Genomic DNA, 24,403 nt, shown 5'->3' with positions numbered 1-24,403 from the left:
TATGGGAAACAGAGTCTTGACACTCCACTGCAAAGTGCAAACACTGTTTCGGTTGTCAAGGGAACCTTACAACAGTCGTTCAGTCATTCAGACCAGTGGTAGGCTAGACTACAGAGTACAAAAAATGAGTAGGGGGCAAACGTGGGCCGAGGAAGAAACACGTACCCTTGTGGATATATGGGCAGATGTCCACATATCGGAGCTTTTGGAGAGAACAAACAAAAATGCCAACGTGTTTGCTGTATTCAGTGAGAAAATGAAGGAGAAGGGGTTCACGCGCTCCCCAGAACAATGTCGGCTAAAAGTGAAGAAACTCCGTCAGACCTACATCAAAATCAGGGACATTCTTTCAAAAAGTGGTGGTACTAGCGACTTGCGTGAAGAGCCAGAACTGTCACAACATGATGTGCGCTCATCAGCGCTATCCTCCGTGACTACTTTTGAACTTAACGCTTTGTGCGCGTGTCGTCTCTGACCAATAGCTGAACGACCTCAGGGCGCATGGCTTTGTTGACAGATTTTGGTCCGCTTACTAAAATGTAGTGTGAAAGCGAACCGCACCAAAATGAAAAAAAAAAAAAAAAAAAACATTTGGTTCGGACCAAAGCAAGTGAACTATCGAACTATCCTGGTCTGAATACACCCTTAAACTCCTCCACTTTAGGTAGCAACTCCCCCCGTCGTCCATTTATTTAAATTTAAAAAAAAAAAAAAAAAAACCACACAATGCATGTGTGTGAGTGAGAGAGCGCGCTACACAAGTCTGTGCTCTGCCTGGAGACGAAAGTATCATACCAGAGCTGTTGGAGATTGGACAAATCGAGAAAACAGATGTCTGATTGTTGTCAAGTCAACATGCTTTAGTGCTGCGGAGTGAAGCACTAAAACTACTAATGTAAACATGTTTCAATCCCTACAACAACAACTGTACCTGGTTTCTGTCAGAGCAAATCATTCATTTGTGGTTTCAGTGGTGTTTGGACTGAATCAGTAGAAACAACAGAGAAGAGGGAGGAGTCCTGACCTGCGCTTTCAGTGTCTATTTATAAGGCCAAGAGTCTCACTGAGGAAACAGTGCAGCAATATCGATCATTATTATTGTAGATCAGAGTGTGTTGATCAGAGTGGTGCTCCCACAGCGGCCAGGGACGTTTATCCTGACAGAGACAACGCTTGGTTTCCTGCTGCTAGCCGAGGGCAAAGGGATAACGTTACACGCATAAAATGGGGGGGGACTTGACCAGAATCGTATTAAAAAAAATAAAAGGAACAAAAAGGAATTAGGATTAGTTTTACATGAGAGTTTAAAACTGATCCTAATTCCTTTTTAAATTAGTTTTGCACTGTTATTGGAGTTGCTTTTAATCTCATTGTACATGTGTATAGGGACAATAAAGGCATTCTATTCTACATTGAGAGGTGGGGTAATCGAATTACGCTGCATTAACCACCCTGGAATTGGGAAGTCGGAACTCAAAATTATGCCATTTCTGATCTTTAAGCGTTTGAGCTACAAAGTGGGAAACCACCAAGGACACTTAAAAATAAAGAAAATGGCTGTGTTTACAGTTGATGCTATGATCAGTTATTCTGATTTTACATCACTTGCTAAACCTGGGGTTGAGGAGAGAGAAAGAGAGAAAGAAAGAGAGAAAGAGAGAGAGAGAGAGAAAGAGAGAGAGAGAGAGAGAGAGAGACCTTCAATCAAATGCAGCATTATTATTACTGGATTGCCTCTTGGATTTTAAAGGAGAACTGAAACCAATTTTTTTTTAATCATCAAAATTCTATTTCTCTCATTTTATTAAATATAGGAATGCACTTTTGATAGCTATTTTGTCACTGCTATGGAGCACTTGCATGTGACGTCACATCCGATCCAGATTGTAAACAGACGCCACCTTGTCGGTCAAACGCCATATTTCCGCCTTCTACTTCTACCTTTTCTCCTGGAAAACCCTACTATATACAATTCTACTACGTCAACTCCGCTGAAAATCAATAAAACGTAAGACGAGTGGAATCCTGTGTCCGAGTCCTTCCCTTTCAAGTGTGGGAAACCCATGATGCTCACATACACTTGACAGTAGGCTGCCACGGGACCCTGACAGGCGTGCAAAATGGATTGCTGCTATCAGGTATACCATATATACACAGTAATAGTGATAGACTACTGATACTTGATCTAACTGATGATATAAAAATATTCAACCATAATAGTGGATATGGCGGCACATGATGGGGATGCTGCGACTACAAGCTCTCCCTACCTGTGCACGGTTTTTATGTTTTTTGTGTGTATTTTTTGCGTGTTGTTCGTCTGTACCGGACTTCAATATCCACTACAACCGTATGGACTTACTGGACATTGGTTTCCAGCAGAAAATGACGGTTTGTAGCGATTTCCATCGCATGCACAACATTCCAGACGAGATAGCAAGACCAGCGGGGTCTCAATACTTAAGTGACTTACCCGTCCAATGAGGATTGTTATTTTCTTGTTTACAAGATGCCACATCTGAGTCGCTGACAAATCCTGAATTTCTGTAAAGATAACTGTCCAGAGATTTATAAGCACGCAGTGCTTCACCACTGAACAGCGAGGGAAAGTTAATGAGGTAATTATAAACATCTGGGTATTCCACCTCTGGCAGTTCAATATCCACTGACACGGTCGTGAAAACTACGTCCGGTAATCGATAAGGGTCACTAATCTGTAGGTCGTTTATTTTAGACATAGTATATCTAGTTATCTGTTCATTAGAAAAATGAGCCGTGTAGTCCGTCGGTTGAAATTGATCCATTTTGTACACGAGTGCAGCAGTATTCACCGGTGTTTTTTACCAACAAGATGGCGGCTGTTTACATTCAGGTCACGTGACTGCAAGAGGTCTATAGCAAGTTGTGTTTGAAATATGCTATGTAATACATCAGTCCGTATGTCAAAGCGACGGCCGTAAACGAGATTCGTTGAGACTTGTTTGAGACATCGTAGGACGGAAGTAAAACGTACAGTGGAAATCCAAGTGACCAACATCTGCCAACATCGTCAAAAGACGCGCGCGCCCTCTTTCGAATGCTGATGGAATCAAGCTGGAAGTTTTGTTAGTTTTGACAGCGATCAGGAAAGTTTGAAAAAAGTAGGCAATAATCGTCATTTAAACTCGTTTTTGTGCAATATTTCGTTTAGAAAACAGTTTTCAAAATGGCGGCACTGACACCTGGCTGACACTTCACGTTTCGAAGTCTCACACAAATCTCGTGAAGATCGCGTGGATAAGCGACGCCTATCGCGGACCAAACGAACTAAATTCAATATGGTTAAAAACCAAATAGGCCGATAAGTATAATATTTAATTGCAATTAGTTGCCAATACGAGTCACAATATAAGGTTACTAAAACCGAAAACGTAATTGAATAACACGTTAATTAAGAAATAAAGTTAGTTTAAAAATGACCTCAGTTCTCCTTTAAATCTTGTCCTAAACAGTGTCTTTTTTTTTTTTAGATGCTGTGTGCACGTCTCTGGGAAGATTAGAGCGTAGTTTACCTTCAATCATGACTATATCGTCAATATGTACAAGGAGTTAAAGACTCGTAACAAATGCATTCGAACTAAAAGATCTAAAAAAAATTTTTGAAAAAATAAAGCGCATTACACTACTATAATGGATAAATATAAAAATAAATGAAATTTAAAAAAAAATGTCGCCAAGTCAAAAATATAACCAAACGCAATTTAACTGCATTGATCACAAATATTACATTTGCACAATGGGCCCCTGGTAAGATTTGTTTTCTTTATAGCGCATTTAAACTTTGAGAATCAAGATGTCTCAGTTCCTGTAGGAAGATTGTTCCACATACGAGTCACCAGATCGATAAATGATCCGAGAGTCCATTTGCTGTTCATCGTGCTTGTCGGAGGTTAACGGCTTTGTTGTATTTGAAAGGTTAGAGAAAGCAGCCTTGGGCCCAAAGGGTTGCTGGTTTGATTCCCTGGACCAGCAGGAAAATCCATGGCTGAAGTGCCCTTGAGCAAGGCACCTAACCCCCAACTGCTCCACAGGCCCTGGGTATGCATGTGCACGTTTTTGCCCTCACTGTACATCGCGCTGGCCAAGAGCATCTACTAAATGCCTGCAATGACTACGTTTACATGCACATCCAAATCGAGCTGCTGTCGGTAATCGAGCTGAAGGTCCCAGCAGGGTGCCAGAGAAATCCAATCGTACATGCACACAACTGAAATCGGGCTATTGTGTGAGGTGCATTGTGCACCCGAGCCACAGGTGGCGCAACACGCCCCATCGTGTTGGTACACTTCCGGTTGTCGTCATGAAGAGCTATTCAAGAGTGTAAACAAAGTTATCAATTCCGTGTTCTCCATTGCGCGTTTTTCTCCCGTCCATGAATTTTAATATATTCAACTCCTTAAGCTGAATGAGCATGAAGTCTGTCTCCTCATTGCTCCAGAAGTGCACGTTTCTGCTTGCCTGTGGCAGTGGGGGCGTGGTCAAGCGCCGGTCTGTGACAGGAGGGCGGAGCCAGGGAAGGTGAGTGGCAGAATAACTACACCTGACTGTAATTAACCTGCGTTTGTGTGTCTTCCCAGTAATCACACCCTATTTAAGGAGGCAGAGGGAGAGCAGAGGGGAGAGCTCATCCCGGGACTAGAACAGTGCGCGCGTGCTTTTTATCTCAAGAATAAAAGTAGGCTGTTAAACTGAAAAGTCTGACAATAAAAAGCCTATTAGTACCAGAAGCTTTGTCCTGCCGTCCTCTGTGCTCCACCCACACTTCAGAGAGCTCTACATCGTCATTTTCTCTTCTTCGTTTGTTCCTCCTGACCTCTTCTGCTGCTCGCTACTACTGTTGTCATGCCAACCGAGGCTGTTGTGTTTCCCGCTTGTGGTCTCGTCACTCGTCACTTCCGGAAGTAGCTCGACAACTAGCTCGATAGGGTATACATGCACAAAATAGCTCGGCAGAAATCGCATAAACTAGGTCGTGTAGCTCGATTCCGAGAAATCAAGTTCGGTTCAATTTCAGCCGAATTAAGGTGTATACATGGCATTTTGAACTTCGATTTCAGTCGAGCAACGGCAGAAATTCGATTCTCTCTATGTGCATGTAAACGTAGTGAATGTAATATATACACATCCTGTTCAAACTGAAATGCTGGTAAAGATCCTGCCATCCTGTAGGAAAAGAAGTTTCGTACTTTTTCCTTCAGTGTCATGCTGCATTCATACTCATTTGTCTCAACACATGATTTACTTCAGTATAATAAAATGCATTTGAAATATAGATTCTCATATTTGAATAAAGTGTCAAAACTGGTTCTTTGATGTACGCTAAGTGCCAGACTTCGTATTCACCATTAGTGGATTCGGACTGCCAGCTAATTGTACTAGCTACAAACACTGGTCTCAGTTACTTCCTTCCAAGCTCATTTATTTATAATGTCTATACAAGTTGTTCATGACCGGACACACCCAAAATAAATAAATTTAAAAAAAAAAAAAAAAGACACCCCATGGTTATAAATTTATCTTCCTCTTTTTTTTTTAAAGTCAAGCAGGAACTAAGTACAGGTAGAAATTAAAAGTAAGACAGGAAATTTAAAAAGGAAAAAAAAAAAAGGGAACCACAGGCAGGCACTGTAGGATTGGTTCAAGGAATCATTCAAGTCAGTGGCTTGAAATCAGTTACTTTACTGCCTTATACCTGATTTACACGAAGCTGAGAAAACTCAAGCCGTCTTTTCCAAACCAAATGCACTCAGCTTACTGCGTCTTCATCCTTGCCAACTGGTTTAGTCCTTGAAAATCTGAGATTTTTGCGCTCACGAGGAAAGTATTTGGGCATCGCTGCCAAATCTGGTGCACTTTATCAACTCGCATAATTCTCCTGAGACTTGTGTGCTACAGCTGCTGAAATTAGGAGGCTTGTCTCTGCGTCTTGGCTTTATCAGCTATAACTTATCTTCATTCATCCTTAATAGTGCATTAAGAAGTCAGGATGAGACAAGGTACTGTATCATGATGAAGACTAGTCGCTTCATGAAGGATCTCCGACGTCTAGGTTATCTCTCGTCCATCATGCGGGCAGTTTGGTTTACTCTGGAACGCTTCCCTGCGTATCCCAACCCTAAATTTTTTTTACCAGCATTCCTAGGTGGGCAGAAGTTAATCTATGGCCAAACCATAAATATTTCACAACAGTCATTTCCATCTTTCATAAACAGTACAAGCTGCCAGAATGGGCTTTTGCAATGCAAAAAAGTTGACTATTATTGGCAGAGAAAAGAATATATACACACGTGTGTGTGTGTTGCTCTGTGTGTGTGTGCGCGTGCGCACGCTCTGCTATAGTTATTGTAAAAGACTGACACTTGGAAAAGAAAGTAAGATAACAGGTGTTTGGAAGGACAGAGCTGCATTTGGTTGTCACATGCCAGGCATTAGCTCTCTAAACAGCGTGGGGGAGACGGACTTCACTGAAAGACGTCCCACCTGGAGCTCTCAGAAAAGGAGGTCAATCTGATTAGCTCGGTGACGAAGATAAACACAGGGGTTCCCTCCCCTCCCTCTCACCTCCTGCTGAGCATTATAGATACTTACCCACTGCACTTTTAACCTGGAACTGCCCTGCAAAGGAATGAAATCTGTCCCCCCCCCCCCCCCCGTGTCTGTCTTGCTCTCCCTCCTGCCCTCTCTCCCCCATGTCTGTCAGTCTCCCTCTCTCTCTCCCCCATGTCTGTCACATAGTTTCTCTCCCTCCCTCCCCCCGTCTGTGGCTCTTGCCCCCCCCATATCAGTCTCCTCCTCCCCCCATCTGCCTCTCCCTCTCTCTCCCCTCCCAATATCAGTCTCCCCCCCCCAATATCAGTGTCTGTCTCTCCCTCGCTCACCTGAGACTCTCTCACATACACCCTCGTCAGTCTCTCCCCCCATATCTGTCTCTCCCTCTCACCTGTCTGTCCCCCCCTCCAGTGTCTCTCTCACCCTCCCCCCCTCTGTATCAGCCCCCCCCGTCAGTGTCCGTCTCTCCCTCGCTCGCCTTTGACTCTCTCATACACACCCTTTGTCAGTCTCTCCCCCCACGTCAGTGTCCGTGTGTCCCCCCCCCCATATATCGGTCTCTCCTGTTCACCTGTGTCTGTGTCCCCCTCCAGTGTCTCTCCCTCCCCCCTCTTCGTATCAGTCTCTCCCCAAGGTCTGTGTCTGCCTCTCACCCATGTCGGTCCCCTCCCCGTCTCTCTCTCTCTCTCTCTCTCCCCTGCCCCCCCATGTGTCTCTCTTTCACACTCTCTCCCTCCCTCACAAAAAGTGATAAAGGAAAAAACACTTGCATGTTTATTAGTAAGGTGCTGGGAAACAACAAGCCACCAGAATGCCTTTAAATGCTCCCTGGCATAGATTCTGGAAGTGCCCTGATGAAGACCGTTCTTACAAACTATCTTCGTTCATGTGGTGTTTTTCTGGACAGTGTGATCCAACAAATCTCTCATAGCTGTTCAAAAAGGGTTGAGAGCTGGAAAATGAAGACCATAGCATATAATTTACATCATCCTCATCAAAACCATTCTCTGAGCAGTCATGCCCTGTGGATGGGGGTGGAGTCATCCAGGAAGAGACCGCACCCATTAAACAATAATGATCAATTAGAAGAACTTTGTATTGCTCTGCAGTGACAAACCATGCATGTCATTTCCAGTCGCTACATTTCTCCACTCTTATCCAAATTTGCTTGGTAAATACGCACAATTTAAAAATCAAAAATCAATCCCACACCACAGTTCACTACCAGGAAGCAGTTCACGGACAAGAGGCACAGATTCCATAAAAGCTCAAGTGTTCTAGGGAGGCGCAAATCTAAGTAGCGATCGCATCACCACTGCCGCCTTCCTTTCGGCTTTTTGTTGTGTACAGTTCATAAATCATTTACTATGCCACAGGCAACATTCCAGAGAGACAAGAGCTTTATTCTTAGCGTGGCTGCAATGCTACTCGTCTTTCAGGCGCAGTATCAGAGCGCAGTTCAAACACTCACATGCCAGAGTGAGGCAGGGACGGATGTTGGGTTCAGGAGCGAGGCTCAGGGGTTGAGTATCAGCATGGAGACCAAACTGTACCCAACAACCAGTTGGGGGATAGGAAAAGGGGGAGAAAACACAAACAAACCTAACACCCAGTGACAATGTGAGGTGACTTTTTGAAACTGGTATTTTTTCTGTATAGAGAGTTCCATTAGTCAGTCTAGTGATCCGTCCATCTATGTCCACAGTCAAATCAATCACTTAACCATATACCTATCCACAGACCCTTCAATCCCACCCCACTGACCCTTTTGACCCACCCACCCATATGACAGCCATCAATCTTTGTCTGCCTGCCTGTCCATGTACAGTGAATATAGAAAGTTTACACCCCCCCCCAATAAAATTGCTAGTTATTGTGATGCAAAAATCTTTTTCCACCTTTAAATATCTTAAAACAAGGAACTTTCCAAGCAAAACTTGTAGGGGAGTGTTTAAGCTATTTCTTAGCCATTTAGCAGAAAGAAGCTCAGAGCAGAGACTAGCAACATGGCTAGTCAGACTTTTATTCATTTATTTCACCTGTCTGGTTTGATTCGTGAAATAAAATCTTACTTTAAAAAAATATGGTGAAACAAAGACAAAAGGGACAGGGTGTTTATACTTTGCTTCTAATTCAAAATTTGATGCATCGCGTCTATCCACAGTGTGCGGAGCTGATCAAATATGAGCCCATGAAATGCCAGTGCAAAAAAGGGTACTGACTGCAAAGTCATCTGAAATTAAAAAAAAAAAAGAAAAAAAGTTCCACATCCGGCAAGAACGATATCATGCGGACATGTGATCATTTTGATGTGCTGAGGGTCGCTTTCCTCCATTTTGGGACCGAATATCCTCCCTCTTAGAGCTAAAGCATGGCCCTGCGGAAACAGCTGAATGCGAGGAGCTTTAATTAATTAACATAATTAGCGAACTGGGTCACACCAAGATGGTGACGCGTGTAAAACATGACTCTGCATCGACCTCGGGGGGGAATCATAATTGAGTCATTCAGGATTCAGCCATGTTTTTGCTTGGCGTTAGTAAGTTAGAGGTTTTTTGCTTTCTCCTGAAATGTTTTTTTATTTTGTCTTCCTCAGGGTAGTAAAACACTTTCACTGTGAAGACTGTCGTTATCGCTATCCATGCTGTAGAATTAATGCTGTTTTGAATTCTCATTCACTGCTGTAATGCAAATGGCTTCCTCCTCAGTATACAAGTGCACTTCCACGGCAGGAAGAAAAAGAAAAAAAAAAAAAAAAAAAAACCCATTTTGCCGTCTACGTAGCCCCCTATTTATACAAAATTGAGTCATTCAGGATTCAGCCATGTTTTTGCTCGGCGTTAGCAAGTAACAGGTTTTTAGCTTTCTCCTGAAATGTTTTATTTTATTTCTTCTTCCTCAGGGTAGTCTTCTTTCACTGTGAAGACTGTCGTGATCGTTATCCATGATGTAAAATTAATGCTATTTTCCTGAGAAATGCTGGCAAAAATTTATAAGGATTTTTGATCATCTTAAAGCTTATTTAAAAAAAAAATGTTGGCAAAAAATGCTATGTTTTTTGTTGTTGTGAACGAGCGAAATCACCAGAAATCCGTAACCAGGGTCTGTACCGGAGGATACAGACCCGCTTGCCAGCCAATCAGAGCGCAGGATTTGATGGAAACTACACCGCAAAAAAAATAAATCTATACATTTCCCCTAGCCTGGGCCCACCCATCCTAAGCGTGACGCAACACGAGGGCCTGTTCCGAGCTTAGTCTGGCCAGGCAGGCTATCTACAGCATTTCCAAGCTCCCCAAAAATCAGGAACCAATCAACTTTGAGCATCTCCAATGGCCCTGGGTAGAGGCTTGTTCAAGGCAGTGACGTAGTAGAACTGCGACCGGAAGCCATAGATTGTTTACAGAATCTATGCCGGAAGCACTTCATTCACATCACGAACATGGAGCAGTGGCAAGCCTTTGACACAGCGGTAGATGCTGTATTGAAAGCATTCAACGGGAAGTTCTCATTGAAAACGGAGCAAAGAGCAGCCCTGGAGGTATTTATTGAAAGGAAGGACGTTTTCGCCTTGCTCCCGACCGGCTTCGGTAAGAGTTTAATCTACCAGTTAGCCCCGTCGCGTCACATACGTCAGAGGAAAGAGTGATGTGATTGGTTTAAGCTTCGTCACAGCCTTTTCTGGCTTCAACCAGTAGCAAACTGAGGCATTTCAGGGAGGCGGGTCAACCACGGGCTCTGGGAAACGGTTTGGCTTAATAGCTTGGCCAGACCAAATGCTCGGAGAGCTTTGAAGTCGCGTTAGCCAGGCTACATTTCCCCCCCTCCATTACTGCTTTTGTGTAATTGTTTCCTTCTCTGCAAAATCAAAATATTAGGTGTGTCACTCCACACTCAGACCCCCCAATCAAAGACAAACGCTGCAAATTCATCAGGTTTCGTCCTTCAGTTGATTCCAGCTGTCGATCCGTTCCTTCACGAAAATTATTGGACAACCTTTTGGTTTCCATCACTTTTCTAACATGCTTTCGAGTTGATTCACTTTAATATTTTCCTTTTCCGCTAGCGGGAGAGCAGAGTTCACCATGTTTGCTCATGCTGACTTATTTTGGTTAAAAGTAGGTCAAAACACACACCCCATGATGATCATGTGATGGCTGCTCACTTGGGCAATCTCTGGAATTGTAAAACCTGGGACATGTTTTATCTCGGCAAAGCATTTACACACAGGATACACGGTGTGTGCACAGCATCGCAACTCCTCAAATCACCGCGAAACATCTTGAAACTCCAACAGCAATAGAACATTTCTGCCCAGAATTCAACTCTGCAGTCAGAACCTTTAACACTTCAAACTGATCAATAATTGAACAGTTAAGATTTAAAAGAAAACTGGTGCTGCCATTGAGTCACGTTTATCAGGAATATATGAAACTGGTCCTTCACAAATTTTAGTTTCTACAACAAGGGTGCCCTTTCGTCTATAATGCGACATACCAGCCAAAACGAACAGATCATTTGAGCAGAAAACTGCCCAGGGCTTAGATTAGCTGGACTATATTGCAATATCCTTTAAAAACAACACCCAGAAACTAACAAGCCACTTGAGAACAAATGCATATTGAAAGAATCTGGAGCAAACTTGATATGCATTCAAAAACAACAAGATTACGTGTTCATTCCTTCATTAAACATCAGTCCAATATGGCTTAAAACCACACCTTATTCCATCCAAACAGCACATCATGAGTTGTGTACCCGTTGCGTCATCTGCACACGACCTGCTGCTTTGTATTGGGAGTCGTCACTTCATTTCCTTTAATTATGCTTTCAGACATGACAGAACCCTGAACTCCCAAAAACACTCCACTCCTTTAGAGCTTCAGAAAGGAATTGTTTAGGGTGGACTAGAGTCTGCAAAGCTCTTTTTCAGATGAGAAGAGCATAAGTCACAACAGCTGTGATAAACTAATTACAGCATTACCACTATAATGTACATAACACAGCAATAAAAAAAAACAATCTCAGGCTTACCTTGTATATTTAAAAAAAAAAAAAAAAAAAAACACAGGATGCCACTGTATGCAATCAAATCTGCAACAGCAAAGCAAATCCAAGATGAGGAAGTGAAGAGCTAGAACTACCAGCAGATAGACCATGAACCAGATCTAAAAAGAGACGACTGTAAACTTGCAATTAATGTATTCGAGTCTTTACTCGAACATCAGACGTGGCACAGTGGACATGCTCCAGAATCTGATTTCACGAAATAAACAGCAGCTCTTCGTACTGTTATTCCTCCATGTTTGTTTGATTTTATATTCATTAACATATCGAAACTCTTCTGAAGATTCCTCAACATCTGAATGTTCATTATGGAGAAAATGAAAGATAGATAACCAGTCAAACTAAAACAACCAAATGTCATTTAACACTTTACCTCTTTTTACAGCTCCGAAGCTGCATTTTATACTAATTCTCAAATCTGATTGGACAAAAGATGTTGACAAACATCTGCCTGTAACTCAAAATCACAAATTTTTATTCAAATGTGTCATGGAACCCACGTGGGGGGAGAAAAAGAAAGAAAAAAAAAAAACCCTCACACAGGGACACCGAGTACAATCTAAAAAATTTGAGTGCATCTCTCCTGAGCTTACACTTCATTCAGGCACTTGGGGTTTAAAAAAAACAAAACAAAACCCAAACCAAACCAAAAAAAAAAACCCTGTGCAAGACAGAAGAGGTCGTGTATCCACAAACATAAGTCACCGAGAACTGAATTTGTCTAAACACAGTACATTCTATACATTATATCCGGAGCTTTGTATTTTATTTTCTCTCCATTTTTGCTTTTTTGTGTGCGTGTGTGTGTGTGTGTGTGTGTGTGTGTAGTTTGACGTTTGAGTGTTTTGTCCTCCGGTGGTGGTGTAGCTCCAGACCCAGTTTTGGGCGTCGGTTCCCTCCAGGCCTTGGTTCGCCGTGGGTGATGCCTGTGCTCCTACCGGTAGCTATGGACTGCAGTGAGCTCGTTGCTCATTTTAACATCGTGGTTGTCCAGCGCTCTGTGCTTTGGTGCTTGACGTGATTTTCTGAGCGATGTTGCTCGGTGGCGTTGTGGCAGCTATGCAGGCGGTTTGGGACATACCAGCGCTCTGCATGGCGGTGCTTCTGTGCTTGCTTTGTGGATCCATGGCGTGGTGTTCAGAGTGATGTTGCCCAGTGGCGTTGCGATGGCTGTACTGGCAGTGTGGGACTTGTTTTCGTGCACCTTTTGGTGGGACTGTGGCTGCTACACCATTGGAATGACATCTGACCTCTACTTGGTGGACTCCCCCTTCCCTATACTTGTCAAGAGACCTTGGGTTTTGAGAAAGGTGCGATCACATCACATCACACATCACATTATCTCTAGCCGCTTTATCCTTCTACAGGGTCGCAGGCAAGCTGGAGCCTATCCCAGCTGACTACGGGCGAAAGGCGGGGTACACCCTGGACAAGTCGCCAGGTCATCACAGGGCTGACACATAGACACAGACAACCATTCACACTCACATTCACACCTACGGTCAATTTAGAGTCACCAGTTAACCTAACCTGCATGTCTTTGGACTGTGGGGGAAACCGGAGCACCCGGAGGAAACCCACGCGGACACGGGGAGAACATGCAAACTCCGCACAGAAAGGCCCTCGCCGGCCCCGGGGCTCGAACCCAGGACCTTCTTGCTGTGAGGCGACAGCGCTAACCACTACACCACCGTGCCGCCCAGAAAGGTGCGATATAAATTGAAATTATTGCCCCACTATGAGCACCAACAGAGCCATCCTCCTGCTCGTCCTGCACCAGGCTTCATCTCTGTCCCCTTGTGCTTGCCTCACAGCATGCAAGATAAGACGTTCCAAGAAAAGAGAACAGGATTTACTTTGTAATGCTGCTATGAGCTGAACAGCACGATTCATAAGAACCCAATTTTGCCCTGAAAACTGTGTAACCATTCACACGATTTATCCCTATTATTAATACGATTTTGAAAAGCCACACTAACAAAAACAGAGGCTTGTGACCCGGCCATTCACCAAAATCATGTGACAGTCACAATGCTCTGTGCAAATTACTAACTTGTTCCATGGTTTTTGAACCGTTCAGTGATGCTGACCAGCTTCTCTTGTGCTCTCTATACACAGCACTGCGTGGATGTATGCTGTGTGGTCTTTTTAAAAAAAATCTGTCTGGAGCCACACCAAGAACACGAGTTATTCAGCCTGGATGAGGAGGACACCGTGAACTCTTCTGACCAGATTAAAAAAAAAAAAAAAAAAAGGGAAAAAAAAAAAAGCTCATCCAAGTCTGTAAGGTGAATGTTACAACGAGCAGTGATGAAACAAAATACGAATAGACTGCAAAGTACACTATCACTGTTTGTACAAGCAGGACGTCAAGCACGCCATCAAGGCTGAGGATTTCACATAAATGATAGCGTGAAGACTGTTACTGTCAAGTGTCTCATGTTCCTCCGAACATTAAAACACAGCCACACCACTGATCATTTTCATGCCCACACTCTAGGTCAGAAGATACTCAGGACTAGTTTGCCATTGATCGATTGATTCAAAGCCGATCCTCTTTCCATGTACAGCAAATCCTCTAATCCATGCTGCCCCAGTTAAAAAAACAAAAACACAGACGCAAGTAGATGTTTGAGTAATAAAATGAGCATTTCATAGATCCTCATTTCCTTGTTCAAATGGGGAAGTCATCGATTCTGGAGAAAGACTGTTGATAGTATTGCTGGGTTTCAGTCACATGACTTTTCTTCATGGTTTTACCGGAAGTGAAATAGCTGGTGGTCTAAACACACCATAGTGCAAACAACTAGTGATAAGTTATCAGAGTAGAGTATGCTCGTAATCTAGAAGCCGCTGCTCGCTTTAGATATATTCAGAAGGTTGCTATGTGCAATGGAATAGACTCCTACAGTCTGGGAAAGAAGGATTTGTCATACAAGCTTGAAAACTACCCTTAGTCGAGGATGAGGATGGTCACCTGCAGGACCCCTACCCACAACACAGCACTTGGATCTGAATACACCGTTAAAAGGTGTCATATTTAAGTCTTGACATTTATTTTAGAACAATAACTAGAACAATTTTTACAATAGAACTGCACTCAATTTTTTTTTTTGGGGTGTGTCCAGCTCTACTCGTGCCAAAGGCACGTTTCTTTCGTTATCCAAGTGACGAAAACAGTAAAAGCGACAACATCCAAGATCAATTCCCACGCTCCATCACTAAAAGGGTTCATTCTCACATGCACACAAATACAAACCAACATTCCTTTCATGAAATCTTTTCACTGCTTACTCACTTCTTTATCAGTAACATGGTTATGAGTAAGTGATATAAGAAATGAAATTCTCCACCGCACAAACGTGCTCCAAGTACTGAATAACGCCAGGTAACTGAGTAAGACAGATTATTCCATCACCGTGACTCACTAAGGTGCAAAAAAAATCAGAATATCACAGCTACTGAATGGGCAAAATTCCAGGAAAGTCTTTGGAAATAAGAACAAAAGCACTGTTAAAGAATCCAACAGCATTTCAGGGTCCCGTCTCTCACACAGACAATATTAGTTGCTTGCCATAGTCATGATCTTCTCAGAACAGGGTTGTCTGGACACGACAAAGTGCTTGAATTAAAGGCTTTACTGTTTGTGCAACTCCCCCCAAAAACAAACAAACAAAAAAACAAACAGACGGCGCATAATACAACTGCTCCACCTATAAACAAAGCAGTCCTATAAAGTGTCACACTGTACATAACTATCACCTCTGAGGCTACTATTACACGGTCTTGTATTTTGCCACGTAAGCGCCGTGTGGGTCAAATGCCAAGAAATGGTGTATTTTGTCCAAAATTAAAGTCCTATGGCATATCTGGGGTTCAAGGGACAAAGTTATGGCATACGCGTGGTGTAGCACTCGTTGCCACGGCGTAACCGGTTCGTTGCTTTCGCTGACGTGGCGTTTCATTCTTACATGTGACTTTGCTGCTGCGTCCACAGGTGGGTATAAAAAGGGGGCCCCACGCTGCGTTCGCAGTCATTCGTCACAGTCAAGAAAGCATCACGTCAGTGAAGAAGTCAGGACCCAAGAAGGGCAAAGGAAGACATCAGCTGCATCCACCCAGCCACCTTCAAGACACGTCAACTAAAGCGTTCGCACGGCGTAATAGGTGTTTGAGCAACGTTCCCAGTGCGTCACAGCTTTCGTTTTTACAGCGTACACATGACACATGTGTGACATATCAAAGCAGCCATGTATGCGCTACGGATTTTTAAGTGCGGACTTAAAAATACGTCACACACTGGCGTACAAGGAGATCGTGTTACGCGTCCTAGAGTATTAGCTACGTAAGCTGGCAATGCTGTGACTTTCCTTTCTTACTGCCACATATCCTGATGCACTGTACATACGCAAGGCTGAAACGCCAATGTGTGAGCCAAGCATTAACAATTTTAGAAACAGCAAGCTCAACTGTGAGCTACTGCTCACTTACAGTGGTGCTTAAAAGTTTGTGAACCCTTTAGAATTTTCTATATTTCTGCATAAATATGACCTAATACATCAGATTTTCACACAAGTCCTAAAAGTAGATAAAAGAGAACGCAGCTAAACAAATGAAACAAAAATATTATACTTGGTCATTTATTTATTGAGGAAAATGATCCAATATTACATATCTGAGTGGCAAAAGTATGTGAACCTTTGATTTCAGTATCTGGTGTGACCCCCTTGTGCAGCAATAACTGCAGCTAAATGTTTGCGGTAACTGTTGATCAGTCCTGCACACCGGCTTGGAGGAATTTTAGCCCGTTCCTCCGTACAGAACAGCTTCAACTCTGGGATGTTGGTGGGTTTCCTCACATGAACTACTCGCTTCAGGTCCTTCCACAATATTTCGATTGGATTAAGGTCAGGACTTTGACTTGGCCATTCCAAAACATTAACTTTATTCTTCTTTTACCATTCTTTGGTAGAACAACTTGGGTGCTTAGGGTCGTTGTCTTGCTGCATGACCCACCTTCTCTTGAGATTCAGTTCATGGACAGATGTCCTGACATTTTCCTTTAGAATTCGCTGGTATAATTCAGAATTTATTGCTCCATCAATGATGGCAAGCCGTCCTGGCCCAGATGCAGCAAAACAGGCCCAAACCGTGATACTACCACCATCATGTTTCACAGATAGGATAAGGTTCTTATGCTGGAATGCAGTGTTTTCCTTTCTCCAAACATAACGCTCGTCATTGAAATCAAAAAGTTCTATTTTGGTCTCATCTGTCCACAAAACATTTTTTCCAATAGCCTTCTGGCTTGTCCATATGATCTTCAGCAAACTGCAGATGAGCAGCAATGTTCTTTTTGGAGAGCAGTGGCTTTCTCCTTGCAACCCTGCCATGCACACCATTGTTGTTCAGTGTTCTCCTGATGGTGGACTCATGAACATTAGGCAGATTCTACCGTAACTGGATCCATTAAATCACTTGCCCACAAAATAAGAAATTTTTCTTGTCCTTTTTTCAGTGAGGTAATATTTTCAAGATTGAAAATATGGTATTTGGTCTTCTAAAACAGCATGTCATTTAAAAATACACTGAGCATATCAATAAAATATTTTTAAAGAATAAAAGTTCTATTTCTTTGACATATCTGACAGACATAACTCCCATTATCCCTGTTGCTATCGTCAGTGAATTTGTCAGATGACCTGACGATAGACTCAGTCATTATGGATCTTTGGTAGTTATCGTGTGGAAGCAGGCTTTATCATTTTTGGGTGTCAACAGATAGAGTTGAAATAGATTAACAGCGAAAAAACTATTTCGTTCACGAGAGAAGCCCACAGTTATTTTTAAAAAATGCTATCGTCAGTCTGTCAGTCAAATGCACCTGACGATAGCAAAATTCAAGCCCTCACCACGCACATGTTGACTGACGCAAAGAGGAAATTTTACTGCGCATGATTTTTGTGACAGCAGACATTTACTTCCGCGCAAGACTTGGAGTTCTGACAGCTAGATTTCATCAAATAAATCAAGGTAAGATTTTCAGTCAGCTATCCTGATGATAGAAATTTTTGACGATAGAAACATTGAGAATATATTTGTGCATTCATATTTAAATTTTTTCTGGAGGAAAACTATCGTAAGTTGAGATAAATCAAAGCCACTTGCAACCCTTTCAGCCGACAGGTCATTTCAATGTGTTATTTCCCTGCAAAAGTGACACAGTCGTGTCTATCACTGTTCTGACAATTATTGTTATTTCAATTTTGAAAATAAAATGTTTTTATTTCAATATTTTATTTTATTATTTGGTTCTAGTGATGAGGTATTTAATATTATGACTAAATTTGTCAGATTAATAATGTAAGAAACAGTTTTGTTGCTATTGTCATCTAGAGTGTCTGTCAGAATATGATGGTAGACGTTAGTTTGTCTGTCAGATTTTGATGATAGAAACCGATGTGTTTCTATTGTCATTTAGCATGTCTGTCATGTCAGGCTTTTATTCATTAGTTACCAGGACGACTGTCCTAAAATTTACTGTGAATGTCCAAGACCCCAAATGCTACTAGAAAAACTTAATAGAATGATCAAAATAATCAATTCAGCAATTTAAGGAGATGGGACTTAACTGGCCTCTGTTATGGTAGAATCTGCCTCTAGCCAATGTGAGAGAGGCCTTCAGTTGCTTAGAAGTTACCCTGGGGTCCTTTGTGACCTGGCTGATTATTACACGCCTTGCTCTTGGAGTGATCTTTGTTGGTCGACCACTCCTGGGGAGGGTAACAATGGTCTTGAATTTCCCCCATTTGTACACAATCTGACTGTGGATTGGTGGAGTCCAAACTCTTTAGAGATGGTTTTGTAACCTTTTCCAGCCTGATGAGCATCAACAATGCTTTTTCTGAGGTCCTCAGAAATCTCCTTTGTTCGTGCCATGACACACTTCCACAAACGTCTTGTGAAGATCAGACTTTGATAGATCCCTGCTCTTGAAATAAAACAGGGTGCCCACTCACATCTGATTGTCATCCCATTGATTGAAAACACCTGACTAATTTCACCTTCAAATTAACTGCTAATCCTAGAGGTTCACATACTTTTGCCACTCGTATGTAATATTGGATCATTTTCCTCAATAAATAAATGACCAAGTATAATATTTTTGTTTCATTTGTTTAACTGGGTTCTTTTTATCTACTTTTAGGACTTGTGTGAAAATCTGATGTTTTAGGTCATATTTATGCACAAATATAGAAAATTCTAAAGGGTGCACAAACTTTCAAGCACCACTGTACGCATCCCCCTGCCGCTCTCACGTGTATCAGAATGCAAGCAATCGAAGGAATAGAACACTTCTTATGAATGTTGACTTCAACAAATCATGAACCCTGAAACAAGTAAGTAAAGAGCAGTGTTCTCTCCAGGGATTTCAAATAGCATCCTGGTAAACTGTCATTTTGAAATAGCATTTTGTTTCTTGAAATAGGGTCAAAATCCATGCTACGTTTCGTAAATACATTTCAGTGGGTAAACAGGAAGTCAATGTAGGACAGACCTGAAAATGGTATACACGGTATAGAACCGCAAGCTGAAGATCGATACCAAATATCGAAGTAGTTGTGATTTGTAATTGCTGAGAAAAGTGTGGGCGAACTAGATTTTTTTTTTTTTTTTCCCCAGCCACGGTACGCCGGAAATCCGGCGCGGCGCCGGAACGCTATCTCCCCTGAGTTTAACACATGAAACAAAATGCCCACTATTCAGTATCTCATTTTCTAAACACAAAACAGTGCAGATTCTTTAACACAGGGGCTCCCGAACAACCCTAAATGAGCACTTTTTTTTTTTTTTTATTCGACATTTATAACCGATGACACTAAATAGACTACACAGCCAAAGGTTTGTGGACACGTGACCATCACACCCATGTGGTTCTTCCACAAAGTTGAAAGCACACAAATGGCCCTGTACTCTTGAACTACAATTTCCCTTCACTGGAACCAAGACACACAAACCTGTTCCAGCACGACAACATCCCTGTGCACAAAGCGAGCTCCATGAACACATGGTTTGCCAAGACTGGTGTAGAAGAACTCAAGTCCCAGGCACAGAGACCTGACCTCAAGCCCACTGAACACCTCTGGGATCAACTCAAAACACTGACTGCACCCTAGGCCTACTTGTCCAACCCAAGTACCTGAATGAACACAAATCTCCACAGCTACACTGGAAAATCTAATGGAGAACCTTCCCAGAAGAGTGAACATGATGACAGCAAAGCAGAAATAAATCTGGAAAGGGATGTTCAATAAAAATAAGGGTGCAATGGTCAGGTGTTCACAAACTTCTGGACATAGTGTATATCTCAAATTATTATATCCACATTCACTGGATATGAGCAATTGTACACTCTGATTGGCTCCTCTATTATTAGGATATCAGCTCATATACCAGGAATGGGGGGTGGGGGGGTGGAGCATGTTGCTGAACCAACCGAGGAGGAAACAAAACAAAATCCCAAAATTTGTTCAAGTATTTAAAAGAAACAGAAATAGCTAAAAGAATAGTTATCCCCATCTCCTGTTCTACGCTTCAACCCAGTTGGGGGTGGTAATGCACTTTTAAGTTAGTTTGCCAACTGGCAAAAAACCCTCAAGAAGAAAAACCCCAAAAAACAAAAGGAAACAAATATGGAGTGATGGTAAAATGATTTGATGGCAAGAACGCATCTTACCCCCCCAAGAATAATCGGATTTTTCACAAATTGCAACGGTCATTGCGCCGGTTTGTTTACATTCCAAGCAGAAATGATTTTGTCGGACGTTTTGTATAAAGTTTTTCCATTCATCAAATTTGCAAAACACAAAAATGTTCCGTTTCTCAAAATCCAGTGAATGTGGATAGAATAAAACTGTTATTCCACTCAATCTCATCGTACATGGCTGACAGACAACTCGACACTACACGCCTCGCCGGCTATCAGCTCACGTATGACTCGATTTCATGGGATAACTTAAATATTGTCCCATCTGGACAGTTCTTTAGACTACAGCATAAAAACCAGTCCTAACATTAAAGGTGCACACCTGAGAATGACATGCTTTTGACAGGTTAGTCATTCGCACCATGAGCTAATCAGCGTGTGCTGTAGACTTTGACAGGGCGGAGTGACTAATCGGTCACCTGCTGCGTGAGTGAAAAGAGCGAGCGCTACCTGTGAAACTGCAGCCTGTGTTACACCCCTTTACATGTCACATTAATCGGTAAAGTACAGATACACAATCTCGCTGTGCAAACAATTAAAGCCAGTTCTCTGCACTTGAAAAGCACTCAACAGCATCAGGGAGTTGGTGATTAACCTTTGAGGTTAAACATTAGCTTTCTGACAAAGCAGGTTAATCGCTGGAGGAGTTCCAACACTCCGGCTTCACGCTGTGTGGTTCCAGATTTAAACCAGCACTGTCAGATTTGGTCACATTGTTCTTTTCACAAAGTCAAATTACTGGCGCCAATTGAGGGTGTGTCCGGGGGTGGGTGGGTGGGTTGTCTGCTGTAACAAGGGGGGGGGGGGGGGGGGGGGGGGGGGGGACATTCCTGATGAAAATGCCACTTAAATATTAATTTGCATGGCTGATCCGGGTAAAAGATTGATAAATAAGCACCTGTAAATTAGGACGTTACCCCAGAATCCAGTGTAAATTAAGCCAACCTTTGTCATCATCATCATGCTCTTACCTCCAACACTGGTCCAGCTCCGAGAATGATCTGTTCCACCCCGCTAGCGAAGCCCTTCTGACTTAGAGCAGTCAAATGATGGATGAGGAAGTTGGTGCTCTGTGTCTTCCCTGACCCGCTCTCTCCGGAGATGACGATGCACTGGTTGCGCCTTCGTTTCAGCATGGCGTGGTAGGCCACGTCGGCCACGGCGTAGATGTGCGGCTCCAGCTTCCCGAGCTGGTGGTTGTCGTACATCTTAACGTATTTGGGATTATAGACTGGCAGGAACTTGAAGGGATTGATGGCGACGAGGATGCTGCCTACGTACGTGTAGATCTTTTCTTGCCTGAAGCGGGTGCGCAGGTTCTCCAGCAGCGTCTTCTCGCTCAGGTCAGGCAGCTTGCAGAGGTCGTTGTGGTCCTGGAGTTGCGGCGGTGGCAGCAGTCCCCGCTCCACCATGCGCCGGCGCTCCTCCGTCAACTGCAGCCACATGGCCACGTTCCCGTAATGAATGGAACCATCCAAATTTTTCTCGCGCAGCAGGAAGCGGTAGTCCTCGCTTCCCGAGCGGTTCTCCAGCGCAGCGCGGGGCCACAGCATCATGCGCTGAGCCGGACAGTCGCTCGGGTTCAGGATCCATTCCTCGCCGCCGAACTCCTTCACCTCGGCCAGCACGTAGCATTTGGTGCGGTCCAGCCGCAGCCGAGCGATCACCTGCTCGATGACCTCGGCGGCCGTTGTTCTCTTTCGGGCCAAGATGGGGCAGTAGATGGTGCCCACGGCGATTGCGCCAGGATAGACACGCAGAGAGAGCTCGGCATCCTCGAAGCAGCGGCGCCGCCCGCCAACATCGCGAATGCTCATGTTGGAGCCGTGCGGCCCATCAGCTCTCAGCACGCGTGTACTTCAGAAAAAGGCCCAGAGAATGCTTCAAGACATCACAAATGCTGAAAGAAAAACAAAAATAATTAGGATTTACATGACCGGAGCAAAAACCGCGATAAACACAGGACTTGAACAAATATTAAAAAGCTATTGGCTGATAACACAGGGTTAACATGACACTAGGCTTCTGATACAGTATTGCTGCTCCATATTACATTGCCATGATGTGTCACATATAATACCTACATGCACTGCATAATGGGCTTTATGTTATGGGGTGTGGTTTGAGGCTGTGAGTCACTTGCATATTTTTTTGACTGGAGAAATAAAAATCAACTGGAAACATTAGAAATGCTTGTTCTCCTGTCTTATTTATTAGCTTAGCAGTTCAGGACCATTAAATTGTGATATTTTTAAAATAGTGACTTGGGAAGAATCAATACTTCACAAGCAGTCACTACAGTAACAATTTTAAACATGCATTTTTTAATACAGAAACATTTTTCCTATTGAGCTTGCATTTCTAGTCCATGGAAAACCTTTGGGCAGAAGAAAAAAAAAAAGCAATTTTTTTTTTTTAAATTTCCCTTAAATTTAGAAGATCAAATCAATCCCAAGTGACAAAGCACGTGCTTTATTTAAAGCAAAACATGCATTTTAAATTCTTTCCATTCTAGCTTACTTTATTAAAATGGCTATTCTTACACAGCAAAATAAATATTCTAAAAAATAATAAATGATCTGGCAGCTAGAGTTAACACTTATTTTTATAATTAGCTGCTGGAAAATAATTTTTACATGGAGGTGAACAGACAAATCAGCTTTATTAAACTGAAAGCAACATGGTCCACTTTGTATTCTGTACAGCTGGACACACAATTAACTTGTCATCACTTCTCATCTCAACGACGAGTGCTAGAACAGATCCACGCTGTACATGTTGTGCTTGGCGTACGACAGCCTCGAGCATCACGGAACCTTTTTGTCTTTTGACTGATGTGAAACAATCAGCATTGGCCATCTGACCACGTGACCATTTCTGAACAGTCACCCAGTCTGCCTCCATGATCAAATGATTTTATAGGCATAACGTGGCCTAAAGGTAGAGCTTCAGCTTCCTGACTACGCCACATCATGTTAATCATTCAGCCATTTCCTACTTTAGGTCTGATTCATAACAGAACTGATAAGGTAATTATTATAAACCGGCAGGCCTCGTAAGAGATTAAAATAAATAAAAAAAAAAAATTTGATTTACATCAAACCCTTCATATTCTGGCTTTAAGCACACACTAACTTACTATCAGCTCTGAACACAACACAGCAAATCAGTCCACTGCCAAGATAAGCAGCTGCTGCCGCCGCCTTCAACACACACACACATACTCTAAACTAATTCACAGCTGTGCCTCTTAATAAAGACTGAACCGGCTCTACGGGTTACTGTTCGCTCCAAAGTGAAACATTTGTCGACAATGACAACACCAAAAACTCCTAAATCCCTCTAACTCATGGTCCATAAAGAAATTAATTAATTATTTGGTTTACTGAAACACCACAAGGCCAGAATCACAGGAACCGATATTCCATCTTGTCTTTCTGAAATAATGCGTCTGCAAACATGGAGATAAGCTCCTTTTCAAACCACGGCTCAATGGGGCAAAACAAATGGGCTGCGTAACGCAAATAGTGCTCTAATAGAGCACCTCATTCATACCTCTGGAGTGCCAAGCTCCGTTTATTTATTCTCATGAGGTTAACGTGGCCGCGTGTGTGCGTGCTGTCTGTCTCATCACAGAAACGATGGTGCTGCAGCTAAGCCTGGAGTCGAGCCAAAAGGTTCAGGTGTGCAAAGCACAGATGACGCGTGTGCACGCGTGAGTGAGTGGGACTGCACGTGCGCGCATGTATACACACAGTGACTTCAAAGTTATTCCAGAGACACAGGGTGGCTTCACGACTCATGTCTTACATTTCACCTGTTTGAAGAGTTGAAAAGAAATCAAGCAAAAATATTTTAAAAAAAGTTACAGATCATTTAGACAAAATCAACATCAATGGCGGACTAGATGCAGACACGCGGTGGGTGGGGTCAGGCTCTAACCGCCTTGAGGATGCTTGCAACGCACCATAGTTTCTCTAC

The 24,403-nt window shown here is 42.8% G+C and overlaps 1 protein-coding gene across 9 annotated transcripts in view; it reads right to left on the bottom strand.

Moving 5' to 3' along the window:
- The window catches only part of myo9aa (myosin IXAa), a 235,602-nt gene that overhangs the window by 172,022 nt on the left and 39,177 nt on the right, over positions 1-24,403 (bottom strand). For all 9 annotated transcript variants that reach the window (XM_060940904.1, XM_060940907.1, XM_060940911.1 and 6 more), the window contains exon 2: positions 21,394-22,322. In XM_060940904.1, coding sequence (XP_060796887.1) covers positions 21,394-22,239 — 846 coding nt within the window. In that variant the 5' untranslated portion in view covers positions 22,240-22,322. The remainder of the gene's footprint in view (positions 1-21,393; positions 22,323-24,403) is intronic.

The sequence above is a fragment of the Neoarius graeffei genome, chromosome 15, assembly GCF_027579695.1.
Source record: "Neoarius graeffei isolate fNeoGra1 chromosome 15, fNeoGra1.pri, whole genome shotgun sequence".
In the NCBI taxonomy this organism is placed as follows: Eukaryota; Metazoa; Chordata; class Actinopteri; order Siluriformes; family Ariidae; genus Neoarius; species Neoarius graeffei.
Note: the sequence above shows the minus strand (reverse complement) of the source record. Positions and strands in the feature narration are given on the sequence as shown.